We start from the raw sequence: 17,664 nt of genomic DNA, 5'->3' as shown, positions 1-17,664 counted from the left end.
ATTCCTCGGCACCCGGGCTGCGGGGGCGGGACTTCCGGCCGGCCGCGCTGGGATTGGCCGGCCGGCCAGGTACTTCCGGGTCGCCGCGGGCAGCGCGGCGGCCCGATTCAGGCAGGCAGGCGGGCAGGCATTAAAGATATCGGCGTGGGCAGCCGAAATAAAAGTACAGATAAGCGAGGTGGGCACTCGCAATGTAAACAACGATCTAGCGGGGCAAATCCACGCCGGGTGGGCACCGGCTCCCAGCAATAAGGCGCTCCTAGCGCTAAACACGATCCACAGCGCTACAGACGAAAATGAAGCGCCCCAAAGCGCTAGAAAACAGCCAGAGCACTCCCAGGCGCTCAGGGGGAAGCACAGCGCTTCCTGCAGGCACATGCAGCTCCTCCATGCTGCAACAAGGTCCCAGAGATTCCAAGGGGGCAAGCAAAGTCCCCCCCATAGCCCAGCAAGGCAGAGGGGTCCCCCAGGAGTCCAGGAATGTCCATCAGAGGTCCAGGAGCTGGGCAGGACCCAGGGATTCCCCTGAGCCCCAGCAGCAGCATGCCCCTGGCAGATTCAAGTTGAAAACAAGAACAATTTGGAAGGGGATACAACCCCTTTTTATACAGTGCAAAACCTTTGAAGTTCTTTGAAGTCCTTTGAAGCAGGCAGTGTGAGAACCAGCTGGACTGGTTTAGAGGGAAGTCCCCTTCAGTATCAGGGACAGAGGTGTCAGTCGCCCAGCGGGAGGTGGAGCCAGCTTTGTAGTTACACAGGAACAGCCCTTCACTATCAGGTGCCATCTCCTCCCACTTCCCTGGCAGCAGATGCTGCCTTTCATCCATGGGCTGACTTCAGACAACTTCCTGGGCTCTCCAGCCCCTGTCATCCTCAAACCAGACAGTCAATCCACAAGCAGGCCCATGCACTCTGGGCCAGGCTCACCAGCCAATCACACGCTAGCACCAACTTACACAAATATGCCAACTTCCAAAAGTAGGACTTCTAGACTAGACACAGCCATGTCGCATACATCATTTTGCAGCATTCACTCTCACGAGTTGATACATACCAGACTCGCCCCTGCACTCCCCACACATCAGGAACTACCATGGGCATACATACTCCCCATTCATTCCTTTGGGAGGGCAGGTCACTCACCACACATACAGAGAGCTCATGCACTTTACACTGTACCACAGTGAAAAAAGTGCGCAGAGGCCTAAAATCACCAACACCAGGTTCCATAAATAGGCTAGGAAAACACAAAAAGTCTAGGGGTGAACCTGCCTAATGGGCCGGGTCCAACACCAGTCAATTCAATTAACAAATTCCTATAACCCGAACTCCAAGAGATATTGTTTGGGGTCAAAGACAATAAGTTTTCAAGTTTATTTTGTCCTTGGGACAAGTAGGCCCAACCCCTTGCAGCACAACCCATTTGGCTGTCAGATTACACTACCCCATTATGGTTAAGGGAAGGGCATTCTCTGTAGTTAAGGGAATACTTGTGCCCATATGAAATGCTGTTCGAACTTGTATTTAACCCCTTCGCTGCTGATGACGAGCTCAGCTCGTCATCAGCCACGGTAGTCGTGTGCGGATAACTAGCTGAGCTCGTCATGTAACGCGGCTTTTCGTAAATTGCCGCACACAGCGGGAAAAGCCGCTGCAGGGATGCGGTTAAGGTTCATTAACACAAAGTCTTTAATTATTACGGTGAACACTCTAAGGAAATTTTGCAAATTCAGCCTGCACTACTGACAGTGGTTTCAGTATAAAAATGTGTACACACGTTTGCAAAGTTTAACAATATAAGGCTACGTATAATGCTTCCAGTATGCACTCTGGTTAGAGGAAAATATGTGCAAAAGCTTGAAAGCAAGATTGACGATTCTTTGCTTTCAAAATAAAATAGTGATAAAAAAATGCACCTAGGAAAAAAACATTTTGCTCAATTTTAGGTACCAACCATTTCTTTGAAGCATTGTTTAGCCAAATCGGTTGATGCAGGCTAGTATTTCCCCAAATTATTCATAACGGAAAAAGCAGTGCAACCAGTTGCAACAAAATTATGGGTAACATAAAATCATTGGCAAAGCCAATTGGTATGACTTTGGTGGTCAGCCTTTTGGCGATGTCAATGCATGCCTTGGTTTCACATGGGTTTTGGAAAACGTTATTGTTGTTGGAGCTGCCGGAACCTCATCATTATAACATGGCAATAATAAATATTTTTGGTCTTAAAAACAAAACAATGCCACAGTAGTTGCTGTCACTGAACAAACTACTTTGCGTGCCAATATGCTCCTTGTGAAAGAGAAAATGCTGTCACTCACAGTCAAGCCAGCTGGGAGGGGGGGGGGGAAGAGAGAGAGAGAGAAAGAGAGAGAGAAGAGAGAGAAGAGAGAGAAGAGAGAGAAGAGAGAGAAGAGAGAGGAGAGAGAGGAGAGAGAGAGAAGAGAGAGAAGAGAGAGAAGAGAGAGAAGAGAGAGAAGAGAGAGGAGAGAGAGAGAAGAGAGAAGGAGAGAAGGAGAGAGGGAGAGGGAGAGGGAGAGGGAGAGGGAGAGGGAGAGGGAGAGAGAATTTTAATATAACGGAAAATGCCAAACCTAAATAGGGGCCTAATTCTTAAAGAAAGTCACAAAAGGGCACCCATGGTAGATGTTGTCCTTGAAGTAGTGCAGATTTACGGCTTTCATTAATTCACAAGAAATTACAGAAGTAGGTCAGAAAATTGTACTCCTAGAAAATATTTGTGAACTGCATTTTAGCACGGGCAAATAATCATGTGTAGATTTCCTCATGTGAAAATCAGTTGCGCAGTAACTAGTTCACTTTCCCACCTACCACTTTTTTCCCCTAACACCGAAGACGTTTTACCTCTGCCCTTGTCAGGAGTAAATTTCCAACCTATTTTGTATGAGGGAAAATATTAGAGACAAGCTTATGAAAACCCATAACACATGCAAGTTAGTAGATTTGCACAAACTCAAAAGGGCATTCCAACCATGGGTTACTATTGCTTACCGCTACCCCCATCCCTAGTAAGTAGAGCTGTGAAAATTTGGCAAAACAAGAGAATTTGCTAGCATTCAAACCCTAACATGGTATGAGCTCTGGCATAAATCATTATTATCAGAGTTATTATATAATGAGATAGCAGCCATAATATGTTGCTGCACTACATGGCAAAGGGACAAGTGGATTTTGTTACAGAACAAGTTGTTTTATGAAGCAACCTGTCCCATGGACAAGTAGATATTTTATTAAATTCCATACCCAAGGCACCTGGACACCAACTTGCCACTTGCCTGCGGCCTCCAATTCCTGCTTGTTCCAGACTGATCCAGTGACACCGCAGCTGCTCCCACTCACTTTTCCTGCCAAGAGAAACCCCGCCCACCCCAGGACCTACTTAATACAGGCTGCAACGTGACTGTACAGCGGATGCGCGCAATGGGCGTGCAGCTGGCATGCCCGTCTGTGCCTGGACTCCCTAAGCATCATGATATCGGGCCCTTTGACCCTCAAAGATACACCATCGCCAAGCTCCTCACTCTCGACCCCAGACACTGCAACAAACACTGCCACTGTGCCGACACACGCTCTAGGGTAGGACCTTTCACCTACACCCACTGCCACTTCACCTGCCACTGCACACACACCAAGCCACCGACCAGCCCCATCCGAACACACCACAGTCACCACCTGAAGAAAAAAAAAACAAGCATGCGCCCTTCTCAATACACGCTCATTATGCAAGCATTTCACCAAAGTATGGGACCTCATCTCCACCCTTGCACCAGAAATCATTTTCCTCACTGAGACCTGGATCAATCCTACATTCGCCCCAGACAATGCCACAGTGACCTACGACGGATATAAATTCACTCACCAGGACGGCACCAACAAGCCGGGAGGAGTAACAGCCATCATCCACAAAGAGACCATATAGTGTACCACCAACACTGACAATACAACCACCCCTATGGAACATCTCAACATCTCAACTTCAAGCTCCATACAGATGACAAGACAATCATTTGAGACACCCTGGCATGCCGACCCCCAGGCCTGCACAGCAGCTTCTGCAACACAATTGCAGACTAGACTGCGCCCCTAGCTTTAGACTCCAAGGACTACATCTTTCTTGGTGGCCTAAATTTCCACATCGACAACCCCAATGAAGAAAACACTGCACATCTCCTCGACAGTATGAGCAGCCTCTGATTGACCCAGATCATCCACGACCCTACACACACGGCAGGACACACGCTGGGCCCAATTTCACCTCTAGCAACCGCTTCAAATACAGCCATGTCACAGAACTCACATGGACAGATCACTCTATCATCCACTTCAGCATCTCCAGCAACTGCTCTCCCCCAACCCCCGAGTTGACCAACAACCCCCACCAGAGGAAGAACAAAATCTCAGACCAGCTGGGCGAGCGCCCCCAATATCTCCAACCCTGCTACTGCCACCTACCTCGAACAGGGAGTGAAAAACCCCAACACCTGGATCACCAATTACGCAGACAGCATCGTGCCCATCAAGAGCAACATACAGAGAAAATCCTCCAAAAAGGCCATCAGGTACAGCCAAGAACTCAGAATAGTGAACAAGACAGCAAACAGCTGGAGAGGAGATGGTGCAAGAGCAAGGACACCTCGGACAGGGAAGCCTTCAAGACCTCCCTTAACCCCTAACACCGCCTGCTGAGGGCAACAAAGAAGATAGCCCTTGCCACACGCATCGAAACCAGTACCAACAGCACCAAGGAACTTTTCAACATCTTTAAGGATTTCTCCAACCCGGCTGCCTGCAGAAACAACATCACACTCTCACAGGAGCTGTTTGACAACCTTACCCACTTCTTGCACAAGATTGCAACTAAATACAGAAACTTCGAACTCCAACCCAAACCAACAGACTTACTCAACAGACCACCACCATAATCGACACGAACCACACACTGACCACCTGGAACATCCCCTCCACCCAGGACACCACCTCCACCATGAAATCTATCTACTCAGGAGCTCCCACAGACCCATGCCGCTCCACATGTTCAACCGCGAAAATTAGAGGATCTCCAAGGACCTCACCACCCTACTCAACACCTTTATCACCACTGCAACATTTCCAGATGCCTAGGAACACACCGAAGTCAGAACACTGCTCAAAAAACCCTTCACTGACCCCAGTGAAGTCAAAAACTACCAGCAAATCTCCCTGCTCCCATTCCCAGTGAAGGTACTGGAAAATATCATCAACAATCAACTCATGACACACCTTGAGCAGAATCAGCTATTTAACGTCTCCCAAAACGGTTTCTGCAGCAATCACAGCACCAAAACTGCCCTGATCGCAGCCACCAACGACATCTGAACACTCCTCGACCGAGAAGAAATGGCAGCTTTTTTTTATTTTTATTTGTGTAAACATTTTTATTTGATTTTATCATAGACCAACATTACAATCATATCATCTTCAGTCCGCACTCCCTCCCCTCCACCCTCCATCCCCCCAGCATTGCATCACTAATACAGTCTTGTTCAACCCGCCCTATGTTCATATGTGTGGCGCTGTGACAGTCTGGTGCATCTTATACCGCTGTTGTTTGTGTACTAGTACTCCTACTACTCCCTGGTTCTTGTATCCCTCCTCATAGCCCTCCATCCAGCCCATGATACCTTCTTCACTTGCCCCAAACCTTGAGGAATTTCTTGGGGCAACCCCTCGCTTTGTATGTGACCCTTTCGGCGGCCATGTAAAGATCTAATCCTTTTCTCCATTCTTCCAGCTTTGGTGGTGCAGCCGCTCCCCAATACTTAGCTATATCTCTCTTTGCAATTACCAGTGCCAAGACCAGGAAAATCAATAAGGGAGGGGCCAGATCCACGTCGTTCGTCATGCCTAATAGGGCCAACTTAGGCTCAAGTTGGAGGGGGGTCTCCAACACCTCGCCCAGCTCACTAAACACTCCCTGCCAGTAGCTCTGAATCATGGGACAGACCAAATGATGTGATAAAAATTCCCTCCTGTGGCACTACATCTGAGGCATCTCGTGTCGTCAGTCCTGCCCATTTTATGTAGTCGTTCTCTGTCATAATAAGTTCTGTGGAGTACATTAAATTGGATTAGTCGTAGCCTGGACTTAATAGCTACCTCCTTAGGGTGCATTAAAACCGTGTCCCAGTCCACGTCATCCATGTTTCCCACCTCACTCTCCCATTTCCCCGTGAGTTTGCCCAGGTCGTCAGTCATATTGTTCATTAATGTTTTATATGTAAGTGATACTGCTTTTTCCTGTATCTGCTCTTGCAGTAACCTGCCCTCTAGAGGTGCGTATTCCGGGAGCGTATCCAGTTGGACCTGTTCTGCTCTCCAAGCGTGCCGCAGTTGTGCATATTTAAGAAACTGCGTATGCTGCAGACCAAACTCCAACCTCAGAGCCGTGAATGGCTTCAGCTCTTTCTTAGCCACTATGTCTCCCAGTGTTGAAATCCCTATAGCGTCACATCTCTGGAAGCCCTTTAATTTATTTAGTTCCGTCAGCCACGCGCAGTGCCAAATCGGCGTCTGTCGAGTAGGTTTTTCCCCCATCCGGAGTGTGTAGTTGCTTTGTTCCACAACCCTAGGGTAAGCCCAGTGGCCGGGAGAAGCTTCCCTCCCTTTTTACCCCCGTATAAATAATACATCATAGGCCGCCCTGACATCCGGTGTCGCTCAAGGGCATATGTAGGGTGATCCGCCTGTGCATGGAGCCAGTCGTTAATTGGAGCTATTTGTTCCGCCCAGTAATACGCCTCCAGGTTCAGGAGTGATATCCCTCCGCTGTACTGATGGCGCTGAAGGGAGCTCAGTGCCACCCTTAATTGTTTGCCCAGCCACAGGAAGGACCCAAGTTCCGCGTTTATCCTCTTGAACACTTTTCTTGGCAACGGGTAATACTCATTTTGCAATGCGTACAGAAATCTGGGTAGTGTGATCATCTTAAACATTGCCGCTCAAACTATGGTAAGGGGGAGCTGCCTCCACCGGGTTGCGTCCTCTATAAAGTTCAGTATTATTCTTTCTATATTTTGCTCATACGACTGTTTTTTGTCTAAGGTCACGTACATTCCGAGGCACTTAAACCCCTCTATTGTCGTCAGAAATTTTCCAGGTAAGTTCGGCCAGTGCCCTCGCCCCTTGGGGTCATAGAGGTCCGACTTATGCCAGTTTATCTGGTATCCGCGTATGTTCCATATCTTTCCAGATCCGAGAACAACTCCGGGATCGTATTCGTGTGATGTATAGCAGGACGTCATCCGCGTATAGCGATATTTTCATATCCGCGGGGTCCTCCTCCCCCCTTCTGAATCCATTAATGGCCTTGTTTTGGCGTATCCTGGCCGCCAGCACCTCTATTGTAAGTGCGAAGAGAAGGGGGGACAGCGGGCAACCCGGTCTAGTTCCCCTCCGGACCGGGAACTCCCGAGATACAGTCCCGTTCACTCTCACCTTGGCTCTGCGTTCCGTGTAGAGCAGCCGAGCCCACTATTGAAATTAATTTCGGCCCAAAGCCGAACTTAATTAGAACGCCCTCAAGGAAGGGCCTATGGACAGCGTTGAAGGCCTTCTCGGCGTCGAGGGACAGGAACCAATGTGATTCTTCCCTCCCTTGTACCTCCTGCAGCCAATTATGAGTGTGTCTGAGGTTAAACCTGGTGGCCCTGTCTGGGAGGAAGCCTGTCTGGTCTAGATGGACCAGCCCAGCGATCACCGCCCGAAGTCGTAGCGCCAGGATAGTCGCCAACAGTTTCACCTCTATATTCAAGAGGGAGATAGGGCGGTATGACGTGCAATCGTCCTTTGGTTTTCCCTCTTTATGTATCGGAATTGACACCTGGCCGACCATTGCTGCAGATTCCAATGTAGCTGTGCAGCAATTTTCGGATTGGCTAGGTAAGGCGGTGGAGACACTGGCCTCCCTTAAAACTATTTCTAGAAATAGGAAGGTGCCTTTGGCACCTTGGTTTACTGAAACGCTAAGAATGCAAAAACAAATTTGCAGGAATCATAAAAGAACGTGGCGAAGAGCCTATGATAGCGAAAGCAAAATTCTATATAAACAGACATTGGTCATCTATAAAAAAATTATCAATGAGGCCAAAAAGAAATTCTATGGGGAACAAATTGACAGCGCAAAAAACTCTAGTAGACAACTGTATGTGGTGGTGAAATCACTGGCTGGAAAATCGCCCGATCTGACCCCCCGCCCTCTTAGGCGTTTTACGACGCCCTGGCAAATTTCTTCTTCTCAAAAGTAAACGATATCTATACCGAGTTTTCAGTGACCAACAAACCTACTAATTCTGTACTTAGTTCCCCTAATAAACAATTTGAAGAAGTATATGAGGATCAAATTACTGATATCATTAAGCTTATTAAAACAGGCTCAGCACTTGATCCTTACCCTCCCAAGATCTTTCCCCCAGTTATTTAATTAATCAGTGATATCGTTTCCCAAATCTGTAATGAGATGTTCAAATTCGGGGGTTTTCCTAGTAGGTTAAAGAATACGTTATTAAAACCACTTCTTAAAAAGACTGGCTTGGACAAAGAGTCACTGAAAAACTACAGGCCCATCGCCAGCCTGCCTTTTTTAGCCAAGGTGGCCGAGAAAGTAATGAATGATCAACTTTCAAAATACATTGAACAAAATGTTCTGCTCGATGATTCACAGTTTGGCTTTCGGAAAATGCACGGTACCGAGACTGCGCTTATTAAAGCCGCTGACGACATCAGAACCATTAGAGACCAGGGTGGCACGGAGGTTCTGGTTTTGCTGGATCTCTCTGCGGCCTTCGACACGGTCAATCATTCCATCTTGATTGACCGTGTCGGGGAGTTAGGCATCCACTCCAAGGCTAGAGCTTTGCTCGACTCCTTTCTGTCAGACAGAACCCAGGCTGTAACACTGGGGTCATTTAAGTCAGCTGACTTGGCGCTACCCTGTGGAGTTCCTCAAGGCTCATCCCCAAGTCCGACACTTTTTAACATCTATGTGTAGGACTTAGCTAGAGTTAAGTTCTACCGGATGAGCCTTACCACATACGCCGACGATACCCAGTTGGTGCTGGCCATCAATAATGATGGAGATAGGGTGGCGGCCGAGTTCCAAGAAGGCATGCTGGCAATTAAGGAGTGGATGGCATGTAACTGTTTAAGGCTGAACTCCAAGAAAACGGAGGTGATCATTTTTGGCAAATTGTCACCTATGTGGTCATCAATTTGTTGGCCTCCATTACTTGGAACTTTACCAACTCCTGTTCAGAAAGTCAGAAATCTTGGAGTCATTTTTGATGAGAAACTAAACTTTGTTAATCATGCCAATCAAGTAGCATCCTCAGCATTTTTTAACTTAAACTCCTAAGAAAAATAATTCCATTTATTCCAGAAAATGCTGGGAAAACTGTGGTGAGTTCACTGGTACTGTCCTCCTTGGATTACTGTAACGGTTTACTGGCAAATGCTCAAGCTCGGGTGGTCGCCAAGTTGCAATTGATTCAAAATGCGGCAGCAAGACTGTTATCCGGGACCCCCAAATTCAAACCGATTAAACAAGTAATCAGGAATTATCATTGGTTGACGGTCAAAATTTAAAACTTTTTGTCTCACCTTCAAAGCCCTCCATCAGCTAGGACCGAAGTTTCTTAAACAGAAGCTCACTCTTTATCGCCCCACCGACAACTAAGATCCATAAATTCACACCAACTAGTGGCACCTAGGACCAAAACTGTCACTTGGGGAGACAGATGCTTCACTAACACCGCAGCCAGACTCTGGAACACGCTTCCTTTGGCGATTAGATCTACACCCACACTGTCACAATTTAGGAAACTGTTGAAGATCTGGCTGTTTGACCAGTAGCTCCTTTCTCTTTTTTATCACCTTTAAAATTGCACGCTGATCGCTCTGAGGCACTAATGAGTCATAGCGCCAAGACGCCTACGGGCATACGATGCGCTTTACAAATCTTAAAAATAAATAAATAAATAAATTATTATTGCCATACGCAAGTCAGGTGGGAGTCTCCCTTTGTTATCCTCTTCTTCCTCGGGATCAGCGTGTAGATAAAAAGGCCCCCTCCAGATCTATCCAAACCCAGCGTGCTATAAAAGCCTTGGGCTAAGGAAGGATCAGATGAGGGCTGAAGGAACAAACGGGAAGGGAAGGAAGGGGACAGCAGGGAGGGAGAGCTGTAAGACAAAGAACAAGAAGGTTGGAAAAGTTTCTTTGTACGAATAATTAGTACAACAGGGAAAGGTCGTGTTATACTCTCCCTACCTTAAGAACAATGATTGGCTGCTATACTCAGGAGATAACTCTCTTCTACTGAGAGCTGGCCTTGGCATCCTAATGGACACTTCCCCTCTGAAACACACAATATGATTCGAAGAGTAAATACACATGCGCCCAAACCCTTACCATTTACAATGTAAGTCTAGAACTGTAACACACCTACCCTGTACTCCTTCCCTTCATGTCTGTAAGTGGGGTTCTAGGAACAATGCCTTAACAATAGTCCAAAAAAGGTGGGCGTTACGTCACCCAAATAATGTAAAGTAAAATAGTACCTTTTCGTATGGAGACTCTTGCCAGAAACCTCCGAGAAGTGAGGGATGGCGCCTGGTTAAACTCACCAAGACCAATTCCCCAGTAGAAACGGATAAAGCAAACTCTCTGCAATAGCCGTGGAAAGAAGGCTCGCCAACAGAGGATTTGATAGACAAAGGAAAATAAACAAAGAACCACTTCCGCATTAGCCGTAGAAAGAAGGCTCGCCAACGGAAATGGTAATGGAACAGGGAAACGAAAAGCACCGTCTCCGCATGAGCCGTGGAAATAAGGCTCGCCAACGGAAACGGATTACTCCCCTCGCGCACCCTAAAGTAACAATTTCCCTCCGCAAGAGCCGAGGAAAGAGGCTCGCCAACGGAGGAAACGGGAATGCTGCGCTCGAATGCTGACAAATAACTCAGCTCCACGGAGTAGCGGTTACCTCACCGCCCGCTCTGACTGCACTCCGAACTTCTCTGCAACTCCTCCAGGGTACAAGGATCTAGACAACGACAAACGGGATGGCCAGAGTCCTCAGCTGAAACCAGATCGGTCAAGAAACATCCGGGTCAAGATTCAGGATATCCGACACCGGGCCTAGGCAGTGCTTGCCTATATACCCCGCCTCTCTGCCGCTAAGCATTCTGGGCAATGTAGTTTCATTCCCATGCGGCTTCACAGTGAGGCGCGATTCGGACCATAACACCCTTCCTGCGTTGCTTCCTCGAATAGCCCCTTCAGATGGCGCGCCGGTTCGTTTAAAAAATTCCGCCGGAAAACCATTCCGGCCCGGCGACTTCCCCATCCTCATCTTAGTCAGGGCCACCGTGATTTCGTCCAAGGTAATGTCGGCCTCCAGGCCTTGTTGGGCTTCGGGGGGCAGGGCCGGCAGCTCAATTGTTGCCATATAGTGCAACTCCTCCTCACAGGTCCCGAGATCTCTGGCCCGATAGAAACGTCCCCTGGGGGTCTCTGCGATCAGAGTGTCCGATCTAAGCAACGTCCCCTGGGGGTCTCTGACGTGCTCCACCCATCTGGCTGCACGCTCCTTCCTACTGAGCCATTCCTAATGAATCCATTACGTCATTAAAATCTCCCCCGAGGACCTGTATGGTGTCAGCTGTGTCCAGGAGTATATCCACAACCCCCCTGAGCATGGCGGCTTGTAGCTTCGGGGGAGGGCATACCGAAATTATTGTGTATTCTCGTCTTCTCCACATCCCCTTCACCCCAACATAGGTCACTTGTGGGTCCGTCCATGTCTGAGCTATGCAAAACGGTGCGGTCTTCTTTATGAGTATGGCCACCCCTCTCGAGCCCATAGTGAACCCCGCATGTGCCAATACTTTATACAGGCCTCTAGCAAGGAAGGCACAGTTTGTCCCCTTGAGGTGTGTTTCCTGCAACAGGGTTATGTCAGGATTTAGTCTTTTTATATGTGCATTCACCAGACCTCTCTTTATCTTGGTGCCAAGCCTGTTTACATTCCATGTTAGTACACTGAAGCCCTCCCACTCTCGATTCTTCCCTGTGTGATCACCCGACATCTTGCCTTTTTCCCGTGTTGTGATGCTGGTCTCTTGTGTAGGGATGGTTTCTAGGCTACCCGATTGTGTGACCTTCATGATATGATTTCCCCGCCCCTTCCACCCAACTCCTCTCCTCCCCCCAACCAACCATCTCCCAACTGCATAAATTCCACTCATTCTGACCCTTTGAGCAACCCCAACTTCTCCCTGCTCCCCCCTCCCTACCTTCCTCCCCCTTCAATCCCATCTTCTACCCCAAACTACGATAGGACTTACTGGCAGGAAAAGGCCTGTTGCCCCCCTCGGTACCCCTCCCCTCTACAGACCTACCCCAACTTGTCTGCCTAACAACAACTGCTAAGGAAGTACTCCCACAATGTCCACGGTTCTGTGCGGTAATTCAGTGTATGGGAAAGAGAAAAACAAAAAAAAGAACACTGTATAAATAAGAAATGGGTGGCGTGAAAACAACTTGCGTGTTTCCAGTCCTTGAGCCGATATCTCGTCCATCCAGCTCATCTCCTGATCAGGTATTAAGATCTTTACTTTCGTCCTGCGTGTGGGTCCCTTCATTAGTGGCGTCTCGCACCATCTTGTTGATTGCCGCCACCAGCGGGTGGAGTGACTGATCCTCCGCCTCATCACTACCAGACATGACGCCTCCTGTGTCCTCCTCTCCCTCGGAACGGTCCAGGGCTGCCAAACTACGGAACCTAGATCCTGCTTGACTATCTTGTTGTGGAGAGCCAGGGTCTTATTGTCTCCTGGGAGTCCGGTTCTGCGGGGGATACGGCATCGTTTGCGTCTTCCTCGCTCCCCTTGTTCTGCGTTACCTTTGTGTTTTCAGTGTCTCCCATTGATTCCCTGGTGCGGAGCCCGTGGCCGTCGCGTCTTGCTCACCTTCCTCCCGTCTCTGGAGCGGCGGGCGTTCCTCCAGCCATTGCCATGCATCATCTGGATGTGTAAAAAAGTAAGGTTTTTTTTTAAAGATTACTTTAAGTTTAGCTGGAAAGAGCAGCCTATATTGGATCTTTAGGTCTCTTAATTTTGCCTTTACCGCGTCGAACGAGCATCTCATCTTCTGTACTTCTTGGCTATAGTCTGGGAAGATCATAATTTGCGAGTTTTCTACCCGTATCTCACCCAACTTTCTGGCTTCGCGTAGAATTACGTCTCGGTCGGCAAAGTTCAGAAATCTCGCAATGACCGGTCTGGGTCGCGCCCCCACCAATGGTTTGGCGAGGAGTGCTCTGTGTGCTCTTTCTATGATAAAGCAGTTGGAGAACGTCGCCTGGGGCAGTGTTTTAAGTAGCCACTTTCGAAGGAACTCCGCCATGTTGGACCCTTCGATTCCTTTCCTAATGTCTACAAATCGGAGGTTGTTGCGTCTCGCCCTGTTTTCTGCATCATCCACCTTCCATTGCAGCTGCTTGTGCGAGTCCTTCAGCTCTTTTACGTCCATCTGTAGGGAGTGTATGGCATCTTCCGCCTCACTCAGTCTCGTCTCTGCTGTGGTGACTCTCTCCGTAAGGTTGGAGAAATGGCAGCTTTGATCCTCCTCGACCTCTCAGCAGCCTTCAACACCGTATACCACCACACACTGAACGAAAGACTCCACCACATCAGCATCCAAGGGGACGCGCTCAGATGGATCAGCTCCTTCCTCACCGGAAAACCCCAGAGGATTCACCTACCTCCTTTCATCTATGAACCCAAGGAGATTAATAGCTGTGTCCCCCAGGGCTCTTACCTCAGTCTCATGCTTATCAACACATTTATGACCCTGCTGGCTAACATCGTCAGATCCCACAGTCTCAACATAATTTCCTATGCCAATGAAACCCAACTCATCCTCTCACTCGCCAACGACTCCACCACCACCAGAACCATCTTCCACAGATGCATGGTAAACGTCACTGACTGGATGAAGAACTGTCTGCAGCTAAACACAGACAAGACTGAAGTAGTGATAGTACGGTAACACATGGAACGACTCCTGGTGGTCATCAGACCTAGGACCCGCAACCACTCACTCCAACCAAGCAAGAAACCTCGAAATCATCATTGACAACAAGCTCACCGTGAAATCACAGATCAACGCTGTCTCCTCTGCCTGCTTCCTCACTCTGCGCATGTTACCTAAGATCTTCAAGTGGCTACCCCTACATATGAGCCGCACTGTGAAACAAGCACTCATCACCAGCTGACTGGACTACGGCAATGTCCTCTACGGAGGAATCGCCGCACACCTTCTACAGAGACTTCAGACCATACAGAATGCTCCAGCCAGACTCATCCTCTGCCTTCCCAGAGGAACCCACATCACCCTACCTCAGGAAACTCCACTGGCTCTCCGTACAGAAGAGATGACAATTCAAGCTGCTGGTCCACACACACAAGGTTATACACAAACAGGGACCCGCCTACATTAACCTCTGCCTGAACTTCCACCAACCATCAAGAAGACTACGCTCCGACTTCCTTTCACTTGTCCATGCTTCGTGCATCTACCAAAGCAGAAGTGGAGGACACTTATTCTCCCACATTGTAGCAAAGACCTGGAACAGCCTCCCCACGCACCTCACTTCTGGAATTCCGAATGGCCCTCAAGGCCTGGCTGTTCGAATAAGCCTATGGGGACCTGCAAGTGCCTGGATACCCTATCAGGTGATTAGCTGTGCTATACAAATCCTGATTGATTGACTAATTGAATGTATGGATGTCCAGGTGGAGGCTCAGTAAATGTTTGGAATGGGCACATTTCTCAAAAAAGCAGGAGTTGCTAATTTGCCACCAAAGGAACAGGCATTGGACATATTCGTGAGAGGGCAATTAGCCTTGATGAAGTAATGCAGGAGACCACCTAACAGGCTACAATTTGCTTTAAGAAAGAGGTCCTTTATGAGTTGCACCTAAAAGATAGGTGTTGGCCTTGATTGTGCCTTCAGTTGTTAAAAGAGCTCTGCATTTCAACTGCAAAAGAAGGTGACCTACAGGGCAGGAGATGTGCCTTCTCGCAAAGTGATGAGGCCAAGTTCTCCTAACAGGGTCTTTATGGAGCTGCTCGATGAGATTTCCAAGAAGGAGATCCCCTAGCTGCAATGGGTTATCGCCTTGGGGTGGGATTCATGTGCTATACAGATCAATAGCTGGAAAGTTAGTAAGTTCTCTGGGTGAAGGGACAACGTTTGTAAGTTGAGCAAATTAATATTTTTTATTTCTGCTCTCTCTGCAGGTCCCTTCCTTCCTCATCCAGCACTCAGTGAGGTTCTAGGTTAAGATGTTTTTGCATTCACAAGGGATTCCACAAATCTAAAGATGAATGGGTAGTTTTATGTGTTCAAAGGCTTAGTGAACGCTTTAATGGATGTGTGTGTTTTTTGGGGGGGTTTTGCACGTTAAAATATCTGTACTATGTTATTGTTCCACTGGCTGGGATTTCAATAAAAAACAAGTTAAACTTAAAATAATTAAATGATTGGCTTAGAACTGGTTATGTAAAATATTATAAACATCAATTTCCAAAATAACATGCTGCACCATTCATAAACGATTTAGAAAAGGGGGTGGTGATGAACAGAGTGTCTGAGTTAAACAGACCACTCTTACCCAGTCCAAAGATCAGGGCTTGATCCATCACCGTTATTTATCTCACTGCCCCATCCCAGCTCAGAACCTGGCTATATGCCCTAAGCGTGGAAGGGTATTCTCAGATGTGAGACCCTTGCTCATTGCACCATCAGGATTCAAGCAAACCGGGCCGAAGACGGCTGTAATGCCAGAAACCGGTCCCCGGGAGCTTGTTTCCTTCCCAGTGTAAGAATTGGCTTTTGTAGTTTGGTTTGCCCTGTTCCCATCATGCACTGGGACAGGAACAGACTAATTTGCATACAGCCAGGTTCTGAAACTGGGATGGTGCAGTGAGCTAAAAAACGGTGTTGGATCTAGCCCTGATCTCTTGACTGGGTGAGAGCTTTCTGCTTAATTCAGAGACTCTGTCCCTCACCACCCCTTGTTGTAAATATTTTTGTGCACCATTCATAAAAACATTTACAGGGTAAAAATGTACCACATTCATTACACCCACAAAATGCTTTCTGTAATAGAAATAACACACAACAAATCAACTGTTGTGTAGGACTATTTAAGAACAAATAACCAGCAAAGGCTGTAACTCTAATACAACCACAGAGGATTCTGCACACATTTGACTTCTGTATTCAGGTTGAAAAACACTGACCTTCTGATACACAAACTGGGTCTTCTTTCCCTTATCTGCTGCTGCGTCACGCCACTCTGACAGCCACTGAAGGAAGAGGGGATTTGGGCATGTGGGCACTGGCCTCTTCCGGCCAATGTGTACCGGACCAGGCATTCTTAGCAAGAGACATCACACACCAAGAGTGATATGGCCCCACTGCTATAAACTCCTTACGATCATTCTGAAATAGAGAAACATAATTTTACAGCCAGCCATTCATGCAAAATACAAAACAAAACAAAACAAGCATTTGCATTGCAATAGGTCTCGCATTAGGAAAATTTGAGCTATTGGTATTGTATATGACAATTTTTTTATTTATGTGTTGGTTTTGAAAATAGCGAAATTAATAGCTTTGTCATTTACAATGACATTAGTTTTTACTTTCGCAAATGTGACACCTATAGCATTTGTAATGCAATATGTGTTGTACAAATAAAAATGTCTTTTATATTTTTTAATAATTAATACTTAAATAAAACTTGCTGTAATTTATAATGTCAATAGCTTTTTGTAAATAACTTTTGTGAAGATTATGTTCATTATATTTTAGTGTGACGAAAATCCAAGAACAGAAGTGAAATATTAACATCTTTTTGTGACATTTGTAATAAAGCTTGAAACACTGAGAGAACATATTTGAACCAGTTGTTGTTGAATGGTCGCACAGATTGATGCTGTGGTGGCGACGAGTGATGTTGTGGTGGCGACGAGTGATGTTGTGGTGGCGACGAGTGATGTTGTGGTGGCGACGAGTGATGTTGTGGTGGCGACGAGTGATGTTGTGGTGGCGACGAGTGATGTTGTGGTGGCGGCGAGTGCTGTGGTGGTAGCGACGAGTGATGTTGTGGTGGCGACTAGTGATGTGGTGGTAGCGACTAGTGATGTGGTGGTGGCGACGAGTGATGTTGTGGTGGCGACGAGTGATGTTGTGGTGGCGACGAGTGATGTTGTGGTGGCGACGAGTGATGTTGTGGTGGCGACGAGTGATGTTGTGGTGGCGACGAGTGATGTTGTGGTGGCGACGAGTGATGTTGTGGTGGCGACGAGTGATGTTGTGGTGGCGACGAGTGATGTTGTGGTGGCGACGAGTGATGTTGTGGTGGCGACGAGTGATGTTGTGGTGGCGACGAGTGATGTTGTGGTGGCGACGAGTGATGTTGTGGTGGCGACGAGTGATGTTGTGGTGGCGACGAGTGATGTTGTGGTGGCGACGAGTGATGTTGTGGTGGCGACGAGTGATGTGGTGGCGACGAGTGATGTGGTGGCGACGAGTGA

General features: G+C 47.7%; 1 protein-coding gene across 3 annotated transcripts in view; it reads right to left on the bottom strand.

Annotated features, from left to right (window-relative positions):
- MUS81 (MUS81 structure-specific endonuclease subunit) overlaps positions 1 to 17,664 on the bottom strand; it is a 309,816-nt gene that overhangs the window by 205,498 nt on the left and 86,654 nt on the right. For all 3 annotated transcript variants that reach the window (XM_086938075.1, XM_086938074.1, XM_086938076.1), the window contains one exon: positions 16,366 to 16,567. In XM_086938075.1, the coding sequence (XP_086794201.1) occupies positions 16,366 to 16,500 (135 nt within the window). In that variant the 5' untranslated portion in view covers positions 16,501 to 16,567. The remainder of the gene's footprint in view (positions 1 to 16,365; positions 16,568 to 17,664) is intronic.

This window comes from Lissotriton vulgaris, chromosome 9 (genome assembly GCF_964263255.1).
Source record: "Lissotriton vulgaris chromosome 9, aLisVul1.2, whole genome shotgun sequence".
Classification (NCBI taxonomy): domain Eukaryota; kingdom Metazoa; phylum Chordata; class Amphibia; order Caudata; family Salamandridae; genus Lissotriton; species Lissotriton vulgaris.
The sequence above is the reverse complement of the archived record's forward strand: the minus strand, read 5'-3'. Positions and strand labels throughout refer to the sequence as shown.